Source organism: Mustela nivalis, assembly GCF_964662115.1.
Source record: "Mustela nivalis genome assembly, chromosome: 9".
NCBI lineage: Eukaryota > Metazoa > Chordata > Mammalia > Carnivora > Mustelidae > Mustela > Mustela nivalis.
The window spans coordinates 114,973,483-114,996,982 of NC_139028.1; the positions used below are offsets into that span (position 1 = coordinate 114,973,483).

At 51.9% G+C, this 23,500-nt stretch overlaps 2 protein-coding genes across 16 annotated transcripts in view; one reads left to right on the forward strand and one right to left on the reverse strand.

Annotated features, from left to right (window-relative positions):
• The first annotated feature begins 964 nt into the window (after positions 1-964).
• The window catches only part of LOC309873314 (uncharacterized protein), a 49,720-nt gene continuing 27,184 nt past the window's right edge, over positions 965-23,500 (forward strand). For 2 of the 14 annotated variants that reach the window (XM_082748682.1, XM_082748683.1), the window contains exons 1-2: positions 979-1,087; positions 4,293-4,465. In XM_082748682.1, the coding sequence (XP_082604808.1) occupies positions 1,023-1,087; positions 4,293-4,465 (238 nt within the window). In that variant the 5' untranslated portion in view covers positions 979-1,022. Of the gene's footprint in view, positions 1,088-4,292; positions 4,470-4,681; positions 4,772-4,834; positions 4,920-4,957; positions 4,977-5,800; positions 6,159-7,375; positions 7,493-7,622; positions 7,995-12,122; positions 12,221-12,689; positions 13,209-13,581; positions 16,322-18,757; positions 19,524-23,500 lie in introns of those variants that run through there. The other 12 variants (XR_014316283.1, XR_014316285.1, XR_014316286.1 and 9 more) reach the window with 12 other exon arrangements.
• On the reverse strand, positions 19,439-22,571 carry POLD4 (DNA polymerase delta 4, accessory subunit). 2 transcript variants are annotated; one of them, XM_082748684.1, is made up of 4 exons: positions 22,260-22,571; positions 21,954-22,043; positions 21,624-21,735; positions 19,439-19,755 (listed from the first exon to the last, which is right to left on the reverse strand). In XM_082748684.1, exons 1-4 carry the CDS (start codon positions 22,354-22,356, stop codon positions 19,677-19,679), a joined length of 378 nt encoding a protein of 125 aa, XP_082604810.1. In that variant the 5' UTR covers positions 22,357-22,571; the 3' UTR covers positions 19,439-19,676. The 2 variants fall into 2 exon arrangements, with proteins under 2 accessions (XP_082604810.1, XP_082604811.1); XM_082748685.1 differs by having other exon boundaries at positions 19,439-21,247.

Genomic DNA, 23,500 nt, shown 5'->3' on the forward strand with positions numbered 1-23,500 from the left:
CAAGTAATGCTTAGGTTACTCCTGTATATACTTTCTGGTGCACACATGGACGAAACCTGTAGGGCATATTTCTAGAGCTGCTGAAGCAAAGCCTATTTGTATTTAATTTGGGAAGGAGTTGTCTCATTTCCTTCCAAGAAGTTGCACCAGTGTACAGCAAATGGGAATGTCTGTCTGTGTCCTTAAAGGACTGTCCAGCCTACAACACTCCAGTGCTTATTTCCATCGAACGTAGCTGCGCTCCCAGGAGACAGAGCAGGCATGATTATTACCACCTTTTTGGAAACAGGAAAGTGAGGCCCAGAAAAGTCACTAAGACTCTGATAAGGCCTGCAACAGAGCCCAAGTATCTAGATCTCGGACTGGAGGCCTAACTCAGACGCACAGGGCAGCTCCCGGGCAGGCTCACCCGGATTCACCGATTCACCCTGAGTCACCGGTTCTGACGGAGGCCAGCAGGAGGGAGGGTGGGGAGGACCCCCGCCCAGGGAATCCCAAGTCGGTCCCTGGCCGGGGCAGCAGCCCGGCAGGCGCCGGATGGGTCGCCCAGCCCAGGCGTGAACCCTCGGGCGAAGCGGAGCTCATGTCCCTGGGACAGCAGGTGCCTCCTAGGCCAGCTCCCACCTCCATGGAGTCCTCCCTCCGTCCGGCCCGCATCGGCCCGCCTGGGACCGACCCGAGCCAGGACGGCCCCTCCTCAGCACCAGATTTCAAAAAGGCAAAAAGGTACGCGCCGAAGAGAGCGTGCCCTCGCCGCTTCACCCTGCGCCCCAGACGCCTCAGAGCCGCGGATGCCAAGAGAAACTACCTTTCAGGCCTCCGCGGCCTCTCCTACGCCAGCAGCGCCCGCGCCGGGGTTTGGGGACGCGGTGGGGGAGAAGGACCCAGAAGCTCAGAACCCACCGCGACGCTCCGGCGCCATCTGGCGTCCGCTCTTTTGGCCTCCGGGTAGCAGCCCGGAAACTACATTTCCCACCGCGCCTAGCGCGTCCGCGCAGGCGTGAAGAGCCTCTCTCGTTTCCATGGGAACCCCCGAGGGTCCCAGCTGCTCGACTCTGAGGACCGCGAGGCTGTTGCTCCCCCCCAGGTGCCCTCGAGCTAGGGGTCTGCAGAGGGGCAGAGTGGGGGGCTTGCGGGGAGGGAGCCAGGCGGCTCTGCCTCCCGGGACCAGCGCTGCCAAATACTCGGTGTCCGGCCGGCCGCGCGCTCCCGGGGCCTCGACGTCCTGAGGCGAGGTGGCCCGGGGAGGCCTGGCTCGGCGAGGCCAGTGTCCGCCTCCGGCCCGCGCGGCCCGGCTCGCTTCGCGCCAGCGCCCGGTCCCCGGCCGAGAGCCCGCGCGCCGGCAGGTACTCCCGGGGCGCGGGCCGGGCGCGGCTGCCCGCGGGATGGTGGGCGCCGCCGGGCGAGGAGGAGCGCCAGCCGGGCAGGACAGCGAGCGCGCCCGGGGCTGGATCCGGCCCTGCCGCTCACGGATCCGGACCCGGGGCCACCGCTCGGGGCTTCGGTGCCCCCCCCCCCGCCCCCGTCAGTGCGGCCAGGGCTGGAATTCTGGGGGCACCTTGCGGTCGCGTCGCCGGGCGGCTCGGGCTCTGCGCGACCCGGGGAACGAGCCCCTTCCTCTCTCCGCGCGCGTTTCCTCCGCTGTCTCGGAGGGAGGTTGGAGCGGGTGATCCTTGCGGCCTCTTCCAGAGGGTGTGGGGTCTTACCCGCGCGGGCAAGAAGAGGGAAAGGGACCTGGATGGCTTGAGCGACCATCTCAGCTCGCCGTCTGGAGTCAGAGAAGCTTGGGTTTGTGACTCCGGGCAAAGTTACTGCAACTCTCGAGCCTCCGTTTTTTCAGATGCAAAACGGGGGGTGATGATCGTGCCCCAAATGAGATAATGTGTGTACGTTTTTGACCCCAGGCCCGCCCCTAGTGAAATCCCAGCCGTCATTTCCGAGACTCTATAAACATTCCTTCGCTATCATGAGACCTTTCCTGAATTTTGGAGTCGCTCCTCTGCTGATGGGCAAACCCATTCTCTAGGAGGATGGTTAAAGGCTGATAAACCCATTCTCTAGGAGGGATGGTTAAAGGCTGATTCCGATAGGAACCAGCTGTGGCTGTCCTCCCTCCAGCTGTGGTCTGGGTTCTGCCCCTACCCCACAGCCTCTAGGGAGGCGGCCAAGCCCACACCGGGCAGCGCGGAAGATGCTTTCCCTTCCCGAAGATTCCTAAAGGATGTGAGCACTCGAGTGCTAATGGAATTATTTTCATATAACATTTACGTAGGACTGGATATACACACAGTCAGAAGGAATTCGTCAGAGTTCTATGCCACTGGCTTTGAGTTCAAACTTCGTATTAATTGGGAAAACCCTAACAAGGAATTAAAAAAAAAATTTTTTTTTAAGATTTTATTTATTTATTTGAGAGAGAATGAGTGAGAGAGAGCATGAGAGAGGAGAAGATCAGAGGGAGAAACAGACTCCCCAAGGAGCTGGGAGCCCGATGCGGGACTCGATCCTGGGAGTCCGGGATCATGACCTGAGCCCAAGGCAGTCGCTCAACCAACTGAGCCACCCAGGCGCCCCCTAACAAGGAATTTTAAGTTAGTGATAAAATGTATCATTTATTAAGTCTGGGAATTCCTAGTGGCTTCACAAACAAGCCTTCACTCATCCAACAGGCATCTTGATGTGGAAGCTAGGTGTTCTGCAGGTTGCTTTTGCCTGCTTGTTATGTACCTGGTAGGGCTTGGAGTCGTCCGAAGGATGCAAAGATGTAGAAAATGATCTTTGCCCTCAAGAAAAGTCTGTGTGTTTAGGGGGGTGCCTGGGTGGCTCAGTGGGTTAAAGCCTCTGCCTTCAGCTCAGGTCATGATCCCAGAGTCCTGGGATCGAGCCCCACATCGGGCTCTCTGCTCAGCAGGGAGCCTGCTTCCTCCTCTCTCTCTCTGCCTGCCTCTCTGCCTACTTGTGATCTCTGTCAAATAAACAAATAAAATCTTTAAAAAGAAAAGAAAAAGTCTGTAGGGGTGCCTGGGTGGCTTAGTGGTTAAGGGTCTGAGTCTTGATTTCAGGGTGGTAAGTTCAAGTCCCTTGTTGGGCTGCACACTGGGCATGGAGCCTGCTTTTTAAAAAAAAGTCTATAGAGAAGATCATTTGTGCCTACCAAACACGGACTGCAGGAGGAAAGTGATGCGTCCTGAGAGAGTACAGGTGTCTGCTGTGCACGTTCAGAGGCAGGAGACCCCACTGCTAAGTGGCTGTGTCATGAGAGCAGCAGGGAGCAGACAGCATTTCAGCCAGGCCTTGGACGAGGTGCATGTGTGCAGAAGTAGGGCAAAGTTACTGCAGGTTCCCTTCTGGCAGCCCGTGGGGGAGAAATGTCTGGGGCCCTAACTGGATGTGAGGTCTTGGAAGGCAGGGACTGGGTTTGGTCAGGGTCTGACTCCCAGCATGGCATGTAGGCTCTGTTAGTGAAGGAACAAGGGTTGTGAGTTTCCTGCAGAGATGAGCCCAGGTGTGGTCTTTGTACTGTCTTGAGACCCTTTTATTAAGCTTCCATGCTGTCTTATTAAATGTCCGTCTTGGGGAGGAGTGTGAATAAGCAGGTGATTATGGGGCATGGGCTGTATTGGTGGCAGGTTTAGTACAGTAACTGGGAGCCCGGTGAATAGGGTTTCGTGAATGGGGAGGAGGGCGTGTGAGCCTTCGTCCCTGGAAGTGAGCAGAATAGCCACAAGGGAAGGACAGCTTGGCATGGCGGTGTGAAGCGGTCTTGGGGCCCAGTGATGGCCACTCCTTTGGGTCTGTTCTTGGCTCTTCTTTGTCTGTGGCCCTCTCTTCCCCAGAGAAATTTCTTGCCCATTTATGACCCACCTGGGGGTGGAAACCATGTCCACCGAGCCGAGGCCTGTGGCGGCTGCGGAGGAATGAAGCTGGCTTCAGCAGTGCCTTCTTCAGGCTAACTTCTGGGCCCGTCCTTCTAGTCCTGCCTGGGGCTGACCCTATGCCAGGAGCAAGCCCTGGAGCTGACCTCTTGGAGCAGCTGCCAGTGACCCCGGGAGCAGAGAACTGCCTTAGGACCTGGGATAGAGGAGTCACTTGAAGGTGGCAAAGCAGAGACTCCTGACAGAGAACGGCTCGAGGACAGGGCAGACCCCCCCACGGCCTACTTAGACTCCCCTCTGGGACCTTCTGTGGCTCATGAAGGGTGAAGTCATCCTCAGAATGAGGAAGCTGGGGAGGGTTTAAGTGGATGCACAAAGAAGGGATGGGGCGCCACTGACTGCTGATTTTGTCCCCAGATGTGGGATGATGGCGCAGGACTTCTGGAAGCTACAGAAGCTCCTCTTCCTGAACGGGGGACCCAAAGTGAGCTGTGACCTTGTCTCCCGGGCAGCCTGTGCTCCCAACCCTGGAATCCTGTTCTTCCTCTTTGTCCTGCCTCTCAGGCTCGCCCCACCTCCACCTGCCGCAGGTAAGTGCCTGCTGGGTGTGCCAGCATTCCTGCATTGCTAAGTGCCACGTAAAGCTTTAGTAAGTCTAGAGCCTGGTGCTGGAGAGGAGGTGGTGGTCAGCGCCTGCCGTGGAGGCCTCCGTAAGGCTACTTCAGGGGCACGCTGGTCCTTCACAGCGGCCCGCGAGTTTCCCATTATGACTTCCCCTTTCCCACCTACGGGATCTGGGTTTTTAGGTTATAGACCAAAGAGCCAAATGGTGGTTTTGAGACCAGCGAGCTTTCCACTGCCTCGGTTGTCCCCGAAGGGCTGCCATCTGCCTCCTGGTAAGGTCATGGTCATAGGCTAACCTGAAAGTAGACCTGTACGCTGCTTCCTTCCTATTTCAGCCAGAGTTCCCTACCCACGTTCCTCAGTGTTCCAGCCTGGCCCAGCTGCTGTCTGTTACCAGACGTATGTGGCCCGAATCTCTCGTCATGCCCTCTACAGACACTGCCTTGTTCCTATGGCAGCATGTTGCAGCGGAGAGCTGGCACTCTGCCCCCGCCTCTGCCAGATGTCCCTGCTCCTGGGCGGCCGCCCCAGGTCACTGGGATGCTCTAGGGGATCCTGTGTCTGGGCGGGACACGAGATGGCACGCCTGGCTGTCGTTCCATGAGCCTCAGAGGTGAAGATGGAGAGGGAGCTGTGGCAGGAAGGGGCGCGAGGCACAAGCCAGGATGCGAGCAAGGCCCCGTGTGCTGGCCTAGCTCACATCAGACATAATGGTGGGGGCAGGCAGCCCGTTGGGGAAAGGAGGATGCTTCTCGAGGACAGAGCTGATGGTATGGACCCCACAGAGTGTATGTGGCCTGGGAAGGCGTGGAACTGGGCGAGGGTGCTCGGGGCACAGCTCATGGTCCACCCCAGCAGAACTCACGGCCACGCAGCTCATTTCTGGGTTTGGTGGACTGACCCCCATCTGCCGAAGGCCTCGGGAGGCCTTCACAGCTGTGGCATGAACTATATTGATAAGCTTGGGTCCCATCACCACTATCCATTTCCAGAACCTTTTCATCAAACATCCCGTCCGCCCTGGTAATCTCTAGTTTGTTTTTCTTCCTTCCTTCCTTCTTTTCTTTCTTTCTTCCTTTCTTCCTTTCTTAGATTTACTTATTATTTTAGAGAGAGCAAGTGAAAGGGAGAGAGCATGCCTGAGTGGGGGGAGGGGCAGAGGAGGGAGAGAGACAGAGAGAAACAGATTCCCTGCTGAGCATGGAGGAGCCGACGTGGGGCGTGGAACCAAAGTCAAGAGTCTGATACTCAGCCAACTGAGCCACCCAGGCGCGCCTTGATTCTACTTTCTATCTCCATAGATTTGCTTATGCTACTACGTACCTTGTGTGAGTGGAATCATCCAGCATCTGTCATTTTGTGTCTGGCTTATATCACTTAGCATAATATCTTAAAGATTCATCTGTGCTTCTAGGATGTGCCAGAATTTCATTCTTTTTGAAGGCTGAAGAATATTCTACTACATGGGGGCACCTGGGTGGCTCAGTGGGTTAAAGCCTCTGCCTTCGGCTCAGGTCATGATCCCAGGGTCCTGGGATCCAGCCCCACATCGGGCTCTCTGCTCAGTGGGGACCCTGCTTCCTCCTCTCTCTCTGCCTGCCTCTCTGCCTACTTGTGATCTCTGTCTGTCAAATAAATAAATAAAATCTTTTAAAAAAATATTGCACTACATGGATAGACTATATTCTGTTTAGCCATTTATCTGTTGATGGATATAAGCGTTGTTTCCGTCTTTAGGCGACCGCGAATGGTGCCGTAAATGTGGGTGTACAAGTGTCTGTTTGGGTCCCTGCTTCAGTTCTTTAGGGCCTGTGCCTAAAAGCAAGCCTGGGAATCATATCATAAGTCTATGTTTAACTTTCTGAGAAATTGCCAAACTGTTTTCATAGCGACCAGGAAACTTCACAGTGATGCAATATCATTATCTAGATTGCCTATCATAATTACATTTCTTCAAATATCCCTAAAATTTCCATTATAGCATTTTGCTCTGGTTTTTTTTTTTTTTTTTTTTTTTAAAGATTCAAGACCCAGTCAGGGGTCACAGACTGGTTTTAGTTGTCCTGTCTCTTGATTCTTCTTCTTTTTTTTCTTAAGATTTTATTTATGGGGGCGCCTGGGTGGCTCAGTGGATTGAGCCGCTGCCTTCAGCTCAGGTCATGATCTCAGAGTCCTGAGATCGAGCCCCGCATCGGGCTCTTTGCTCAGCAGGGTGCCTGCTTCCTCCTCTCTCTCTGCCTGACTCTGCCTACTTGTGATCTCTCTTTCTCTGTCAAATAAATAAATAAAATCTTTTTAAAAAAATGCTTAAAAAAAGATTTTATTTATGTATTTATTTATTTGAGAGAGAGAGAGAGAAAGCACAAGCGGCGGGGGTGGGGGGAGGCAGCAGAGGGAGAAGCAGACTCCCTGATAAGCAGGGAGATGGATGTGGGGCTCGATCTTGGGACCCCAGGATCATGACCTGAGCTGAAGGCAGGTGCTTAGCTGACTGAGCCACCCAGGCCCCCGTGGAATATATGGTGGTCTTAATGGGGAGTCTTACCAGAATAATTAAAACTGTAAAAAAGAACCAAATGGACTGAAAAATCCATTGGAGAGGCTTAAAAGAAGATTGAAGAAGGCTTGGAAGAAGAAAAGCCCATGAGTTTAAGGACGGTCCGGAGAAATGATGTCCTCTGAAAATCAGAGACAAAAGTATCGAATAGAAATTAACAGTGCCCAGTGATCTGTGGGATGATATCAAACAGTCTGACATACGTGTCCGGAGGCCCAGAAGGAGAGGAGACAGAGAATGGGATAGAAAAAAATATTTGGAAGAGAGAATGATTAAAAAAAAAAAAATCTGAAATTTGATGAGAAACATTCACTTGCAGATTCAAAAAGCTTGGCAAGACATACATAGGATGAGCACAAAGGAAATCACACCTGGAGTGGGCACATGATAGTCAGACTGCTGAAAACCAGAAGTAAAGAAGACATTTCGAAAGCAGGTGGGTTACAGATCAGGGAACAGTGACGTCCAAGAGACCAGGACGGAAGACAGTTGGGGTCACACCTCTAAAGCGCTGACAAGACTTTCTTTTCATTTTTCTAAAGATGTTATTTATTTGTTTGTCAGAGAGAGAGAGAGAACCCACAAGCAGGCAAAGGCAGTGAGAGAAGCAGGCTCCCTGCCAAGCCAGGAGCCTGATGTGGGACTCGATCCCAGGACCCTGGGATCATGACCCGAGTCAAAGGCAGCAGCTTAACCAACTGAGCCACCCAAGCATCCTGCTGACAAGACTTTGAATCTAGAATTCTTTAGCCGATGAAAATACCTTGCAGTAGGAGGGAGAAGGAACGACATTTTAAGAAAAATGACAGAGGAGAGAATTTGCTGCTGGCAGGCCTGCACTATGAGAAACGCTAAAGGGTGTTCTTCAGGCTGAAAGGAAATTTGGCAACTTGGATCCATAGGAAGGAATGAAGCACCACAAAAATGATAATATCTGGGTAAATTTAAAAGCACTGCTTTTTTCTTTTCTTAATTTCCGTAACAGACGAATGTCTATTTACAGCAAAAGTAATATTATCATAAAATATAGTTTATGGGGCGCCTGGGTGGTTCAGTGGGTTAAAGCCTCTGCCTTCAGCTCGGGTCATGATTCCCAGGATCCTGGGATCGAGCCCCGCATAGGGCTCTCCTCTCAGTAGGGAGCCTGCTTCCTCCTCTCTCTCTGCCTGCCTCTCTGCCGACTTGTGATCTCTGTCTGTCAAATAAATACATAAATAAATATTTTTAAAAATACAGATTATGACATACGTAGGAATATAACAGCATAAAGAATGGGAGAGCAAACAAAGTTATATTGTTTTAACATCCTTATATTTGCAAAATGTGAAGAAATTCATTTAGACTGTGATCAATTAATGATACATACTGTAATTGTCTTTTTTAAGATTTTATTTTAGAGAAAGAGAGAGAGAGCATGCAAGTAGGGAAAGGGACAGAGGGAGGGAGAGACTCTCAGGCAGACTCCCCACGTAGTGGACGCCAGGCTCGATCTCACAATCCTGAGATCAAGAGCCAAAACCAAATTATTAAAAAAAAAAAAAAAAAAAAAAAAAGAAAAGAGCCAAAACCAAGAGTCAGACACTTAACCCACTGAGCCACCCAGGCACTTCAAATACTATAGTTTCTAAGGCAACCATTAAAAAATAATAAAAAGATGTATAGCTATAAAGCAAAGAAAGGAAGTAAAATATAACATTAATGATACTTAATATCTTGACTTTTGAATTATAATATGTAAATATAGTATTAATTATATTCATTTCCTCAGAAGAAGGCAGAAGAAGGAGAACAGAGGAACAAAAGAACATAGGAGACAAATTTTTAAAATGTAGGGGCTCCTGGGTGGCTCAGTGGGTTAAAGCCTCTGCCTTCAGCTCAGGTCATGATCCCAGGTTCCTGGGATAGAGCCCTACATCGGGCTCCCTGCTGAGTGGGGAGTCTGCTTCTCCCTCCCCCTCTGCCGCTTCCCTGCTTCTGTGTGCTAGCGCTCTCTCCATCTTTCTCTCTCAAATAAATAAATAAATAAAATCTTGAAAAATAAATAAATCAAATAAATAAATAAATAAAATTCGAAAGATTAAAATCTCACAGATCGTGTTCTCTGATCGCAATGGAGTGAAGCTAGAAATAAATAATAATATATCTGGGAAAATCCCCAAATGTTTACAAATTAATGTATTTGTAGGGGCGCCTGGCTGGCTCAGTCGGTGGAGCATGCAGCTCTTGATCTTGGAGTTGTGAGTTTGAGCCCCACACTGCATGGAGAAATTATTTAAAAATAAAATCTTAAAAAAAGAGAAAACATATATCTTTCTTTAAAAAAAAAAAAGATTTAATGTATTTATTTGACAGGCAGAGATCACAAGTAGGCTGAGAGGCAGGCAGAGAGAGAGGAAGAGGAGGAAGCAGGCTCCCTGCTGAGCAGAGAGCCCGATGCGGGGCTCCATCCCAGCACCCTGGGATCATGACCCAAGCAGAAAGCAGAAGCCTTAACCTACTTGGCCACCCAGGCGCCCCAGAAAATATATTTCTCTATAACTAATGAGCCAAGGAAGAAAACAGTGAAGTTAGAAAATACTTCAAACTGGGGGTATTTGGGTGGCTCAATCAGTTAAGTATCCTATTCGTGATTTTGGCTTAGGTCCTGATCTCAGGGTTGTGAGATCAAGCCCCGTCTCAGGCTCTGCACGCAGCAGGGAGTCTGTCTGAGATTCTCTCTTCCTCTCCTCTCTCGGCCCCTCTCCCTGCTTGCACTCTCTCTTTCTCTCAAATATATAAATTAAAAAAAAAATACTTCAAACTGAACAAAAATGAAAGCCAGCATATCAAAATTTGTGTATTGCAGCTAAAGATGTGCTTAGAGGAAAATCAATAGCTTTATTTATTTTTATTTTTATTTTTTAAAGATTTTATTTATGTGGGGGCGACTGGTGGCTCAGTGGGTTAGGTCTCTGCCTTCGGCTCGGGTCATGATCCCAGGGTCTTAGGATCGAGCCCTGCATCGGGCTCTCTGCTCAGCAGGAGCCTGCTTCCCCCCCCCCCCGGCCTCTCTGCCTACTTATGATCTCTCTCTGTCAAATAAATAAAATCTTAAAAAAAAAAATGTAGTTACATGTTACAACATGGATGAACCTTGAAAACCTTATGGTAGGGGCACCTGGGTGGCTCAGTGGGTTAAGCTGCTGCCTTCGGCTCAGTTCATGATCTCAGGGTCCTGGGATTGAGCCCCGCATGGGGCTCTCTGCTCAGCAGGGAGCCTGCTTCCCTCCCTCTCTCTGCCTGCCTCTTTGTCTACTTGTGATCTCTCTCTGTCAAATAAATAAATAAAAATCTTTAAAAAAAAATCATTAAAAAAAAAAAAAGAAAACCTTATGGTAAGTCAGAGAAAGAGAAGGCTCTGCAAAAGGCTACTTGTTGTTTGATTCCACTTGTATGAAATGTTAAGAAAAGGCAAATCCATAGAGAAGGAAAGTAGACAAGTGATTGGCTGGGGGTTTGAGACTGACTGCTAATAAGCTTCCTTTTGGAGTAACAGAAGTGTTCTGGAATTACTGGCAATGATTTTACAATGTAGTGAGTATACCAAAAACCATTGATTTGTACCCTTTTCCTTTATTTTATTTTTTTAAGTAATCTCTACACCCAGCATGGGGCTTGAACTTAGGACCCCGAGACCAAGAGTTGCATTCTCTACCGAGTGAGCCAGCCAGGTGCCTCCCCACCCAGATTTGTACACTTTTACATGATGGATTTTATGTATTATGTTAGAGCTCAAAGAGTAAAATAAGACAAGCTAAACAAACAAGCAAACAAACAGTTAAACCCCAAGAAATGAAATAATGAGAGCAGAAATTAGTGAAACGGAAACACACCAAGAACAAAGAAAGCAAAACCAAAAGTTGGGTTCTTTGAATAAAATTAATAAAATTGATAGATCCCTAGCAAGACTGATTAAGAAAACAAGGCGGGAAATACAAACGACCAGTTACTGGGAACAAGAGAGTGAGAAGGGGTAAAGGAGGAGAGTAAGGAAACTTTTGGGCAGAGCGAACGTTCTAGATCTTCACTGGGTCGATGGTTACATCAATGCATATATTTACCAAAACTATATGCTTAAAATCTGTAATTTTGTTGTAGATAAATTTTATTTCAACAAAATGAAAACATTAAAAAATTCTAGGGGCAAAAAACCCCCCAAAATTCTAGGGACACCTGGCTGGCTCAGGTTGTAGTGCACGCAACTCGTGATCCTCTGTGAGTTCAAGCCCCGTGTTGAGACTAGAGCTTACTTAACCCCCCACCAAAAAAAAAAAAAAAAAAAAAAAGGAAAGAAAGAAAGAAAAGAAAAAAATCTACCATATTGTTATCTCCAATTCAAATCTGATAACTTGAGGATTTTTCCTCATCTTCCTTCCACATTTTATCTCCCTTTTTCCATAGTGCAACCTCTGATGTTGGAAAACATCTATATATTTATTCATTTTTTGGTATCCTTCATCCAAAAACAGCAAAAGAGTTTTAGAATTCCTACACCATTCCATTATCAACAACAAACCTATTAAGTAAAGTTCAAGATTTTTTTTTTGGTAGTCCTTAGGAAGCCCATGAACTATATTGAGAATTTATTTGTATTCTTGTATTATTTTTTCTGTGTGGTTATATCATCAATTTGATACATAGTTAGGTTCAGGTGTTAGTATTTGTAGTCAATTTTAGGATTTTAAAAAAATCTCCTGAGATATTTTTGAGTTTGTAAAATATTCATACGATTCAGGAGCTGAGACTGTATCAAAAATACTTAGACAGATTTCCCTCCTGTCCTCTTCCAGCCCGTTCTTACCGACCCCCAACAGGCCCCGTCTTACTCACCTCTAGTTTACTCTTCCTATGTTTCTTCTTTCAGATTTATATCCTATTTTCCCTTTTTTCCTTACACAAAGGTAGCACACTACATATTTAACAAGATATCCTAGAAATCACTTTGTATCAGCTAATGGGAATCTTTCTCTCTCTCTCTCGTTTTTTTTGTTGTTGTTGTTTGTTTGTTTGTTTTTGTTTTTTAATAGCTACACAGGATTGCATTGCTGGGTTTATTTAATTAGCTTCCATGGATGGGAACTTAACGCGGTTCCAATGCTCTATTACAAATAATGCGTACAGTGAATAAGCTTAGGCCTGTGTTGCTATATGTCTGTGGAAGTGAATCTCTGGATCAGTTCCTAGAACTAGCATTGCTGGACCAGAGGGCAAATGTTCCGTCGTCCCACTAGCACTACCAAATTCCTTTCCCCAGGAGGCTGTGCCAGTGGTATGCTCCTACACGTTTCCCCCCAGCCTGGCCAACAGACTATACTGTCCAAGTTTTTTAGCTTTTGCCAGTCTTTTTTTTTTTTTTTTTTAAGATTTTATTTATTTATTTGACACAGAGAGAGATCACAAGTAGGCAGAGAGGCAGACAGAGAGAGAGGGGAAGCAGGCTCCCTGCTGAGCAGAGAGCCCGATGTGGGGCTCGATCCCAGAACCCTAGGAACATGACCTGAGCTGAAGGGAGAGGCTTTAATCCACTGAGCCACCCAGGCGCCCAAGCTTTTGCCAGTCGTATTTGATGGTAGGTATCTCGTCATATGTTTAAGGGTGGACTGGAAACTCTTTGAGGCTTGGGACCGAAGCTCTTCTTCCATGTGCTGCTCGTGCTAACGGGTGCCCCATACTTGTTCAACAAGGAAAGAGACAAACTGCCTGGATTTCTCTTGGACTCATCATGCTTGGATTCTTGTGAAACCGGTCACCGTGACAGCTGACTCTTGTCCCAATGTGGGCAGTGCCGGCTGCCCTGCAGAGGTCTAGTGAAAGAGGAGATGGCCCTTGCCCCTGCCAGTGCCCTCACCCCCAAGGACAGGTAGAGGACCCCTCCGTCCCAGCAGAATGTAGTCAAAAGAGGGTGGCATTGGGTCCACAAGGCCGTTGCACTAGATGGCACAAAGCCTCTTTTACCTTAGAATTGTCTCTAGTACTGTTAATATTTGTTAAATACGTCTCGCTTCTCGGCCTTTTGGCTAAGATCAAGTGAAGACTGCCTTTCTTATTGGTTGATTAAATAGGTAATATAGTCACGTAGTTCAAAATTCATGTTAATAAAAAATGTCCCTTCATTCCCTATTTCCAACCCACTGAGTTACCTTCCTCTCAAAAGCAACTGATGGTTTGGATTTCTGGAGTGTCCTCTCAGAGATATTTATGCTGATTGTAGGTGAATGCACACTTTTTTTTAACCCAAATAGTAGCGTATTGTATACACTCACCTACAAATCTTTGTTTCCCCGCCTCACTTTTCCCCCATCCATCTGAGAGCCCGTTCTATTCTAGACCAGGCCTTGCAGAGCTTGCTTGGACTTTTCCAGTGTGGTGTCCGTCGTGTACGGTAACTTCCTTTACCAGTGCCTTCCTGGTAGGCTGTTGATAGTCTTTGCTATTACAAATGGAAAGATGACAAATAACCTTCCATATGTTGTTACACACGTACAGTTGTATCCGTCGGACGCATGTCTAGCTACGGACTGAATGGGATGCGTGCATTTGTCGTTGTGACTAAGGATGCCCAACTGGCATCCTCGAGCTGTACCGGCTTACACCCCTGCATTGCAGGAGTGGCTGTGGGAGGGTCCTGGGCAGCCACCCCCCACCCCCGGAGAGCCCGTGGAGGAGCGGCCAGGGCGGTCCTGTGCGCTTCGGCTGTGATGATCCTCCCTTCTCCACACCCCCCGAGGGGGCCTCCGGGGAGCACGCCAAGGGCTGGCCCAGGGGACCCATGGGCTTCAAGCAGGAAGTGTAACGGAGCCACTTCTGCAGCTGACAGCTTCGACGCATCCCTTGCTGAGAAAACTCTAGGAGAAGACGGCTCCTGCCCTCTGGGCCATGCAGCTCCCATAAGTGACTTATGTAGGGACCAGATTTCACTCAGCTGATGCCTACCTGAGTGTCGCAGGCTGGACGGGACCAACGGACCCAGCAGGAAGTATGAAGGACACGCCAAGATTCTGTCAGCCTGGAGGGCCTGCTGTGGAGCCCCCCGCCCCTGTGCTAGCACCCCCCACCCCGGGATGAAACACTCAGCAGAGGGGACCATGAAGCTCTCACAAAACAGAAACAGACTGCCATGGAGAGCAGAGGAGAAATCCTTCAGTCTTCTTAGGGAAGGCTGCACAGAGAGAAACGGCGTGTCGTCCAGGGTCGGACGAGCTGGACCAGGAGCCACAGCAAACTCGGGGTGAGGTGAAGGAGGCATCTGCCCCAAGGGAGGTTCTGGGAAATGTCTTTTCCTTCAAGAGCCCAAAGACCAAAGTAGGGCTCGAGAAGGACCCAGGACCCCCTCGTGTCCACCCTGCTCGCTCTAAAATCCTTAGCCACAGGGTCGCCTTCAGGGAGTCTGAGTCCCCACAGTGTCAGGTCCACACCCGTCCTGGGGTGGTGTTTGAAATGTGCTTGCAGGGCCTTCTTGCTCCCAGGAGGCTCTCGAAGCTTCCGCTTGGGGTTCTGACCATCTGCACCTGCCACCACTGGCCCAAAGTTGTTTTCTAGTTTAGGGCTCAGGTGAATGGACTGGAGGGCCAGCAGCCGTATTGAGGATCGCCAAAGTCCTAAAGGTCTTGTGAACCCAGATCCACCTTAAGCCACCACTTCCGTGGCCTTGGTCTACTTCTAGAACAGTCTGGAAACCTGTGCCTTTCTTGTTTACTTGAGTTTCTTGGCGAATTAGCTCCTGCAGCCCTTGTGTTCCTAGTGCATTTGTCTGAATTTGAGGCAGATAAATACGGCCACACCTAAGTCAACAGAGAAGGGATCTCGTGACCTTCACTGGCGGGTGTGGCCCGGGTAGTCACTGCGGCGGCTGCGGGTGGCGGAGAGAATGACATGGCAGAGACACAGGGATGCAGGAAGTGTGAGGACTCCGAGCAGGCCCGTCCTCCCTTCCACCTCCTCCTCTGATATCTTCTGGCAGGTGCCACCGGCCACTTGCAGAGCTCTCAGAACGGCCTGGAAGCTGGCTCTGCTGGGGCTGTCCTGCCCCTCGGCCATTCTCCCTTCTCCTTGGCTGCTCTTCCACCTTCTGGAGAGGATTTCCCGGGTGCCATCTTTGGTCTTGTCTTCACGCCCCCTCCCACCCCCCCCCCTGAGAACTCGCCCATCCTCATGGGCTCGAGTGTGGGTTCCATGCGGGCGATCCCCTGAGCCCTGGATGCCACCTCTCCCTGACCGTGCTGCTGGACGTGCCCTCTAGGCTGCCGCCGCCTCCTGGATGTTTCCATATGATGTCGTCATTCTAAACTGCACATGCGTGAGGGACAGCTTGCCCGCCCTCCCAGTTTCCATTTTTCTGTTCCTGGCATCGGCCTTCTCTCACCCACCCCAGCTCACATCCTGAGTCATCTTTGTCGCCTCCCCCCCACTCCTCCCTTCCCAAACACAAGCCTTACCGCCTGCCTTTGCAACAGCTCTGGTCATTCTCGGTCCTTTTTGCATTCTGTCTGCGAATGCAGGGTCTCAGCACCCATATCCTGAATATTTTTTTTAAAGATTTTATTCATTTGCAAGAGAGAGAGAGAGAGAGAGAGAGCGCGCATGAGCAGGGGGAGGGGCAGAGGGACGGGCAGAGGGACAAGCAGCAGAGGGACAAGCAGACTCCCACCAACACAGGGCTCAATCCCAGGACCTGGAGATCATGACCCGAACCGAAGTGAGACGCTTAGCCGACTAAGCCACCCAGGTGCCCCCATCCTAAATACTTAATAGCTTCCCCTGTGGTCTCCCTGCCTGCAGTTCCTTCACCATCTGGGCAGACAGATTCTCCAAAATGATTATTTTTATCCTATCTCCCTTCTGCTCAGCAGCCTCTGGTACTGTCATCACCACGGATAAGGGCAGACTCCAGGCCCTCTGGCTGGTCCCAGTCCCTCTGGCTGACCTCATACCACAGGACGTGCCTGCAGCCATCAGATTCTTACTCACTTAGAGCTGAATGACCCTGGGCAAGTACTTGACCTCGGCTGTGCCTGAATCTCCTCTTTAAAATCTCTTTATGGGTGGCTCAGTGGGTTAAAGCCTCTGCCTTCGGCTCAGGTCATGATCTCAGGGTCCTGGGATCGAGTCCCGCATCAGGCTCTCTGCTCAGCAGGGAGCCTGCTTCCCCCACTCCTTTCTCTCTGCCTCTCTGCCTACTTGTGATCTCTGTCAAATAAACAAAGTCTTTGAAAAAAAAATAATAAAATCTCTTTATAAAATGTGTATCATTGGGACACCTGGGTGGCTCAGTTGGTTAAGTCACTGCCTTTGGCTCAGATCACGATCTCAGGGTCCCAGGATTGAGCCCCACATTGGGCTCCTTGCTCAGCGGGGAGCCTGCTTCTCTCTGTGCCTCTGCCTGCCTCTCTGCCTGCTTGTGCACGCTCGCTCTCTCTCTCTCTCTCTCCTCTCTCTGACAAATAAATAAATAAATAAAATCTTTAAAATGTGTATCATCATTTCTAGGGGAAGGAAGGTACTCCAAACAGTGCTGCATATGTGGGAAGCCCTGAAATGCTAGCTTTTTGCCCCAAGTTTCATAAAGCAAGTGCTGCAGTCTGTCTGCACATCTCCCCGCTGGGCACCCATCTGCCTCTCCTCCTTACCTTGCCTCAGCTCAGTGCCTCATTCTGGAATGCTCTTCTCTGCCCACCTACTCTTCCTCAGCCTTCATGGGCCACTGGCCTCCCATTCTGCCTTCAGTGAGCCCTTGTTTGCGGCTTCCGCTGGGCCGGATGGGGGTGGGTGGGGCAGAGTGACGGGGCAGGGGCGCGTTGGGGTAGGTCAAGCCTGCCACAGGCCACACATGGCACGGCTTCCCAAAGGGTTCATTATACCTCGTAAGTTCGCCCATTCTTAATGGTACGGCCACTACTCAGACCTATCATGGAGAAGAAAACAAACCTGGCCAGGGATTTTGAAGATAAAACATACAAGTAGGAAGAATATTCAGAGAGGAGGTATCTTGGGCCCGGCTCCCGCTGCCCTGGGGGGTCTGCATTCCTTCTGCAGTGGAAGGGTCTGAGAAGCAGGGGTGAGCAGAAGGGGTGAGGCTCTGAAGGCAGGTGGAGGGAACTACTGCAGTGGGAGGTAACTGTCCTGGGCTCAGGGTCCCCGCAGTGAGGGTCTCTAACACGCGTGCTCTCTCCCTCCTGAAGACTCAGTGTTGATACCACTCCTTGTGGCCCCGACGACGTAGCCTCTGTATCTGGTTTTTTGTTTTTTTTTTTTAACTTTCCACACGGGTGGATCATGTCCGTTCAGCTGGGGCACAGGTACAGGTGGGGAGCAGGTGTGGGGGCGATGCCGTGCGACAGGTAGCCCTCGGTGTGAGTCCGGCCCTGTGCTTCCTGATTGAGCAAGTCTCAGCCTCAGTTGCCTGTATCTGTGAGCCATGGTAATACTCACCTAATGACGGTGTTCTGAGTCATCTAGTCAGTCACGGAAGGAAGGTGCGGCATTCGGCCCAGCAGGTGGCATGGAGGGCATTTAGGAAACATCAGACCCCACCCAGCTGTACGAGGCTCTCAGCAAACATCAGATTCTCGAATGTTCCCACGGATACCATACCTTCCCACCTGCACCGATTTCCACATCCTTGCCCTCCCTCCCTTTCACGCTGGATGCTCCTGCCTGAGGCCACCCTCTCCCTAGGTCCTGGTCCTGGCCCTTGTGACTTTCTCACAAAGGCCTCTCTCATGACCTCCACCTCTGTCTCCTGTGGCACCAGCACCCCCCCTCTTGGCTCACTCACTGTGTGATCATGCTGTCGCGTCACTCTGTCTAAAACAAAAGACAAGGGGCGCCTGGGTGGTTGCATCGGCTAAGTGTTTTCTTTGGCTCAGGTCTTGATCCTGAAGTCCCGGGTTCGAGCCCCAGCCCCCCAGCTGTCCAGCTCTCTGCTCAGCAGGGAGTCTGCTTCTGTTCTGCTACTCATCCCGCTTGTGTTCTCTTTCTCTCTCTCTCTCTTTTTAAGGTTTTATTTATTTATTTGACAGACAGAAATCACAAGTAGGCAGAGAGGCAGGCAGAGAGAAAGGAGGAAGCAGGTTTGCTGCTGAGCAGAGAGCCCGACGCGGGGCTCCATCCCAGGACCCCGGGACCACGACCCTCGCCGAAGGCAGAGGCTTTAAAACCCACTGAGCCACCCAGGCGCCCCTGTTTTCTCTCTCTCCTAAGTAAATAAATAAAATCTTGAAAAAAATACATTTAAAACAAAAGAGAAAACGACACAGAAGAATCTGTCCCTTGAAGGGCACCTTGGTGGCTCAGCCAATTAAAGGACCAACTCTTGGGGTGCCAGGAGCCTGCTTCCTCCTTTCTCTCTGCCTGCCTTTCTGCCTACTTGTGATCTCTCTCTGTGTTGAATAAATAAAATCTTTTTTAAAAAACCAAAGGGGACCAACTCATGTTTTCAGCTAAGGTTGTGGTCTCATGAGTCTTGAGATCAAGCCCCGCATGGGGGGCGGTCTGTGCTCAGCAGGGAGTCTGCTTGAAGATTCTCGCCCTGTCTCCTCCCCCACTTGCGCTCATGCATGAGCAAGCGTGCTTTCTCTCTAATAAACAAATCCTAAAAAACCCCCAAAACCCTCCTTTAATTCCACATCCCTCTGATCATTTTATTGCTCTGCTCCCTTTACAGTGCAAGTCCCCGACAGAGCTGGCATGCTCCCGCTCTCCACTCCCACTGCCACTCCCTCTGCGCCCACTCCAGGCACTCATGGAAACCCCTTGTCCCCAGTGACCTCCGCATTGCCAAGTCCAGCACGCTGCCCTCGGGCTTCATTTTACGAGCCTCTCCAGAGCATCGGAGACCCCGAAATGCTTTCCGTGCAGGCCTCCCAGGCCCGCCCCTCTGGACTTTCCTCCAGTCTGCCACCCCCAGTCTCCTCCTCCCCCGCCTCTAAGCACAGAAGGTGCAGGCCTGTCCTTGGACACTTCTCATCTCCATCTGTACCCACTCAGGTAACCTCATCCACATTCAGTGCTTTAAATGCCATCTAAAACACGCCCGCAGAGCTCCCCAGAACTCCAGACTTGCATATCCACCACCTACTCCCCAGCTCTGCTTGGGTGTCAGGCACAAACTCCCGACTCCCCATGGGAACTCTGGCTTTCCAGCTGCTCAGGCCAAAGGCGTTGGAGTTCTCCCTGGCTTGTCTCTCTCGGACCCACAGCCGACCGGTCTCCCCACCCTGGCCCCAGTCACCAACAGCGCGCTCAGGGCCGACCCCAAAAGCCTCCCAAGCGGTGTTGCTGCCTCTTCTTCCCCCAGCCCCACGATCTGTTCTCCACCGACAGCCAGAGTGATGTTTTCAACACATAAGCTTGATTATGTCATTTATTGGCTTAAAACCCACCAGTGTCTTCCTGTCTCACTCGGATTAAAATCTAGATTCCTTCTCTCAGCCTGCCTGCAAGGCCCCGTGGGAACAGCCTGCTACCTCTCCGGCCTCATTTCCCGCTGTCCTCCTCTTGCCTCCGTCTGCGCCCTGGCTGCGTGGCCTCCGTGCTGCTCCTGGACCAGGACGCACACGCTCCTGTCTTGGGACATGTGCTTGCTATTCTTCTGTCCAGAGCGCCCCCGTAGGTGCAGGGCCCGTTCCTGTGCTTCGTTCAGGTCTCCGCTGAAATGCCACCCTGTTGGAGAGCTTCCCTGATCAACCTCTTGAAGCACCCTGGGCATTCTTTGACCTCTAACCCTCATTTTGCCTACCACTTAATATTTACCTGTATGTCTTCTTTATCTCCTCACCGCTAACACCACCCGAGAGGACCTCTAGAGCCCGGGATACAGCAGGTGCTCAGCCGATGAGCTGGGGCCCGGGTGTAGACGGGCAGAGCCTGGCCTCTCATCCCCATGTCCCTGCGGGTGCCGCCGAGCAACCCCACGCAGTTCCTCCGGGCTTCAGGCCCCCTCCCTATAAAATCTACCTTGAGTGCCCTTTAGGGCAATAAAGATGATTCATTTACAGTGCTTGAGGCACAGGCAGTGCCCAGGACAGTGGGGGCTGAAGAGGCCACTTGGCTGCTCTGTGGGCCTGTCCCCAAGGAGTTAACAGTGGTGCTGTCTCTGTCTGCTCGGGATGGAGGGCTAGCACAGAAACACAGGGTGAGGAGCACTGACTCCATTCTCCATGTCAGACCATCCCAGGGTCCCCTAATCATTGTTTTGGCCGCACCCAGTCCCCACCAGAGCCCATCGGATGACGGCCATCTCGGAGCAGGACCTCCTCAATGCTGCTTTGGATCCAGGTGGCCTCGATGTGGGAAGCAGAGGTGCTTTCCGGGAATGTGTAGGTCTGGACTTTATAAGGCTTGTGTGGATCCTCCTCTGACAAAGGACCCATTTTTGTGAGGTGGGCCACACTGGGCAGGCTGGGTGGCTCTGTCAGGTAGGTTTTCTCTGGCTGGTCCCTCCAGTTGGCTAAAGAGTAGTTTCCCTGTAGACCACCAGGAGGCGCCAGAGGCTGATCGGCTCTAATGAGGCCTCGTCCTAGGGTCTAGGAAGGCGTCTTTCTTCCGTCCCAAGTGTAGGGTTGGGCCGCGGAGGGAAGGCAGAGCGCTGGTTCTCTCTCACCTATCAACTTGCTGGTTGCTGGCAGCCCACGCAGGGCCACATTAAGGGACTGAAGGTCAGGCTTCCAGACTCCGTATTCTTTATTGATAAGCGTTAGTGAACCCCTTGCCAGTTCTGCCCTCAAGATTCCCAGCCTTAGGTGGGGAGTGCATCTTTGCCTTAGATCCTGTCTGACTGTGTCCAGGGCTGTGCCTATTTGCCACACTATTCCCAGGACCACAGGATTTGTGGTCAGGGAGGAGTGTAGCAGGCATCTGAAAGGTCATGGCCAGGTCCTTGTCCTCAAGACCACCCTCCCTGTTGGAAGCGCAAGCTTCAGCTGAGTTGGCTCTCAGAGGGGGCTCCAGGAGCCTGCTGGTTAGAGGGAGGCCTGAGCCTCCGAGACCTCCAGATTCAGCCTCTTTTCTCTATGAGGCTCTTTCCTGCTAAAGGTTCTTCACAGCAGAACTGAGTCAAGGGGGCACCAACTGGCTGTCACTTGTGTCTTGAGGCTCTGGGAGAGCAGGCAGGAGGTCTTAGGTGGTGCCTCAAAGGGGATAGAGATGCCAGAGGCTGTACAAGGGGAGGAGGTGGGGAGGAAGGGAGGAGCCAGAGAGTCAGTTAAGTCCTTGGTCAGATTTCACCAGCCCCAATTCTTGGCCATGGCCTATAGTCATTGACCAACCCCTCTGTCCTAAATAGATAGTCCCTAGGGCCCTGGGTGTACCCTTCCCCCACAATTAGCTCAGCGGTAGGGATTATTAAAGCAATCTTCGGCCTTCCTGAGCCAGGCACCTTAGAGAACCTTCTTGCCTGTTTAGCAAGGCCCCAAAGCCTGCATCCATTTATTCCTCGAGCCAGAGCAGCTGCCACCCCAGGGGCCAGTAGGCCGGTGGTGCCTGATGGAAACCTTGGCTCCCCTGTGAGCCCTCCCTGGTCTGTCTCTGACCTGAACTGGAAGCGGGGATCTCCAGGGTGGGACTGTAGCACCTGACGCACTTCTGGGGGCGGCTCCAAGCCCATCTGCTCCGCCCGATGCCAGCGCTGCAGCCGGGTGATCCCTGCCAGGGTGGGGAGAAGACGACTCTGGCACCTCAGGGCGGTGGGGAAGAGTTCAGGCTAGACAGTGTGTGTGGAGGGGTGTGTCGGAACCTCCACACCCCCTAGTTTCAGGAGACAGTGGCCGAGACGGTCAGGCAGGGGCTTGGGTTGCCTTGGGGACGTGCGGGTGACAGGACTGTCCCCAGGATGTGTTCCTGGGGCCTGAGAGGGTTCTCACCTGTGCAGGGCCCGTACTGCCAGGCGAGATCGAACTGCCTCAGCAGCTCCAGCTCTGCTTCATCCACGCTCGGGGGCTGGGGCTCTTCCTCTGCAATGACATGCGGCTCCTCAGGCCAGTCCCCTGCCCCTCGCCTCACAGCAACCCCACTGCTCCCCGGCCCTCGCCACCCCTTTGCCTCTGCCGGCCACTGCCAGGCCTGGACGACATATTTCACTTCCTCTTCCATTGCCCACGTCCGCCCGCGTCCTCTCATGCCCCTCGGCGCCTCCACTGCTCCCGCCCCCCCACACACACATAAGAGACCTAGCTCTGGTGCCAGCTCCCCCTTGCTGTGCCCAACGGGGCCCTCCCTCCTCTTCACTACATGGTAGGAGTCAGTGATGAGCCGCTTCCGGCCCATGGCGGCCACCCAGGCAGGCAGAGAAGGAGGCGACTGCGGGGAAGGAGAGAGACAGGCCAGCGGGCACGAGAGAGACAGCTGCTGAGAGAGAGAGAGAAGAGGGCTGGGGCCAGAGAGCGAGCCTGGGGCCAGCGACAGGCAGACAGGGTGACCCAGACAAGCGGAGAGGAAGTCCGCGGGTTCCAGGGAATGACGCCCGTCCCCACCCCCACAAGCGCACAAACATCAAAGACCTAGACCAATGGTTGGCCGCCTCCGTGGGGCGGGGCCCGACTCCAGCCAATGGCAGGCGGCGAAGGCAGAGGGGGCGGGGCAGCGGCTGCAGCTGTGTTCTGGGGAGAAGGGGTGAGGCTGGGGTGGGGGACCTGTCAAGATGCCCCAGACTGCACCACCTCCCCCTACGCCCCTCCTCCCCATTGGTCTGCAGTGGGTCCCGGGGGACTTCTAGAGCGTTATCCTCAGCCTCTCACTTCCCGTTTTCCCTTCCTAGGCAAATGTTCTTTTCAGCCTCAGTAATCCCCGTGGCCGGTTGGTAACTCCCCAGAGTCCAGCTGGAGCCTCCACTCCCACCCCTTGTCCCGCAGAGCCTTGTGGGGGCAGGTCTGGAGGTCCGAAGAGCGTTTGGGCTAATCCAGCCCCTTCCCTGCTCTCACCCCACCCCCGCCGGCCCCAGGAGACCTGGAGGGAGAAGCCCATGGGTTCCAAAGCTCCTTTCTCACAGTCTGTGCCCAAAGACCCTGCCTGCCCTTAGTCTAGGCAAGCGTTGGCCTTGTCGACTCTCTGGGGGTCCTGTAGCCTGCCCATGCCTACCCTACTCGTCAGGAAGATCGCACAATGAGCGGAGGGCCAAAGTGTTTGTATCCCCAGGTCTTGATCAGTAAAATCTGCCCAGTGTCACTAATGCAACAGTATGAGCAGAAAATACCAGCGATAAACTAAACACTTCTATGGCACTTACGGTGTGCCAAGTACTGTTCTCAGCACTTTCCCACATTTCGCTCAACTAAAATAGATGTAAAATGCTTCTGGTTTTTTTTTTTTTTTTTTTTTTTTAAGTAATCCCTACCCCCAACGTGGGTCTTGAGCTCACCACCCCAAGATCAAGAGTCGCGCGCTCCACCGACTGAGTCAGCCAGGCGCCTCA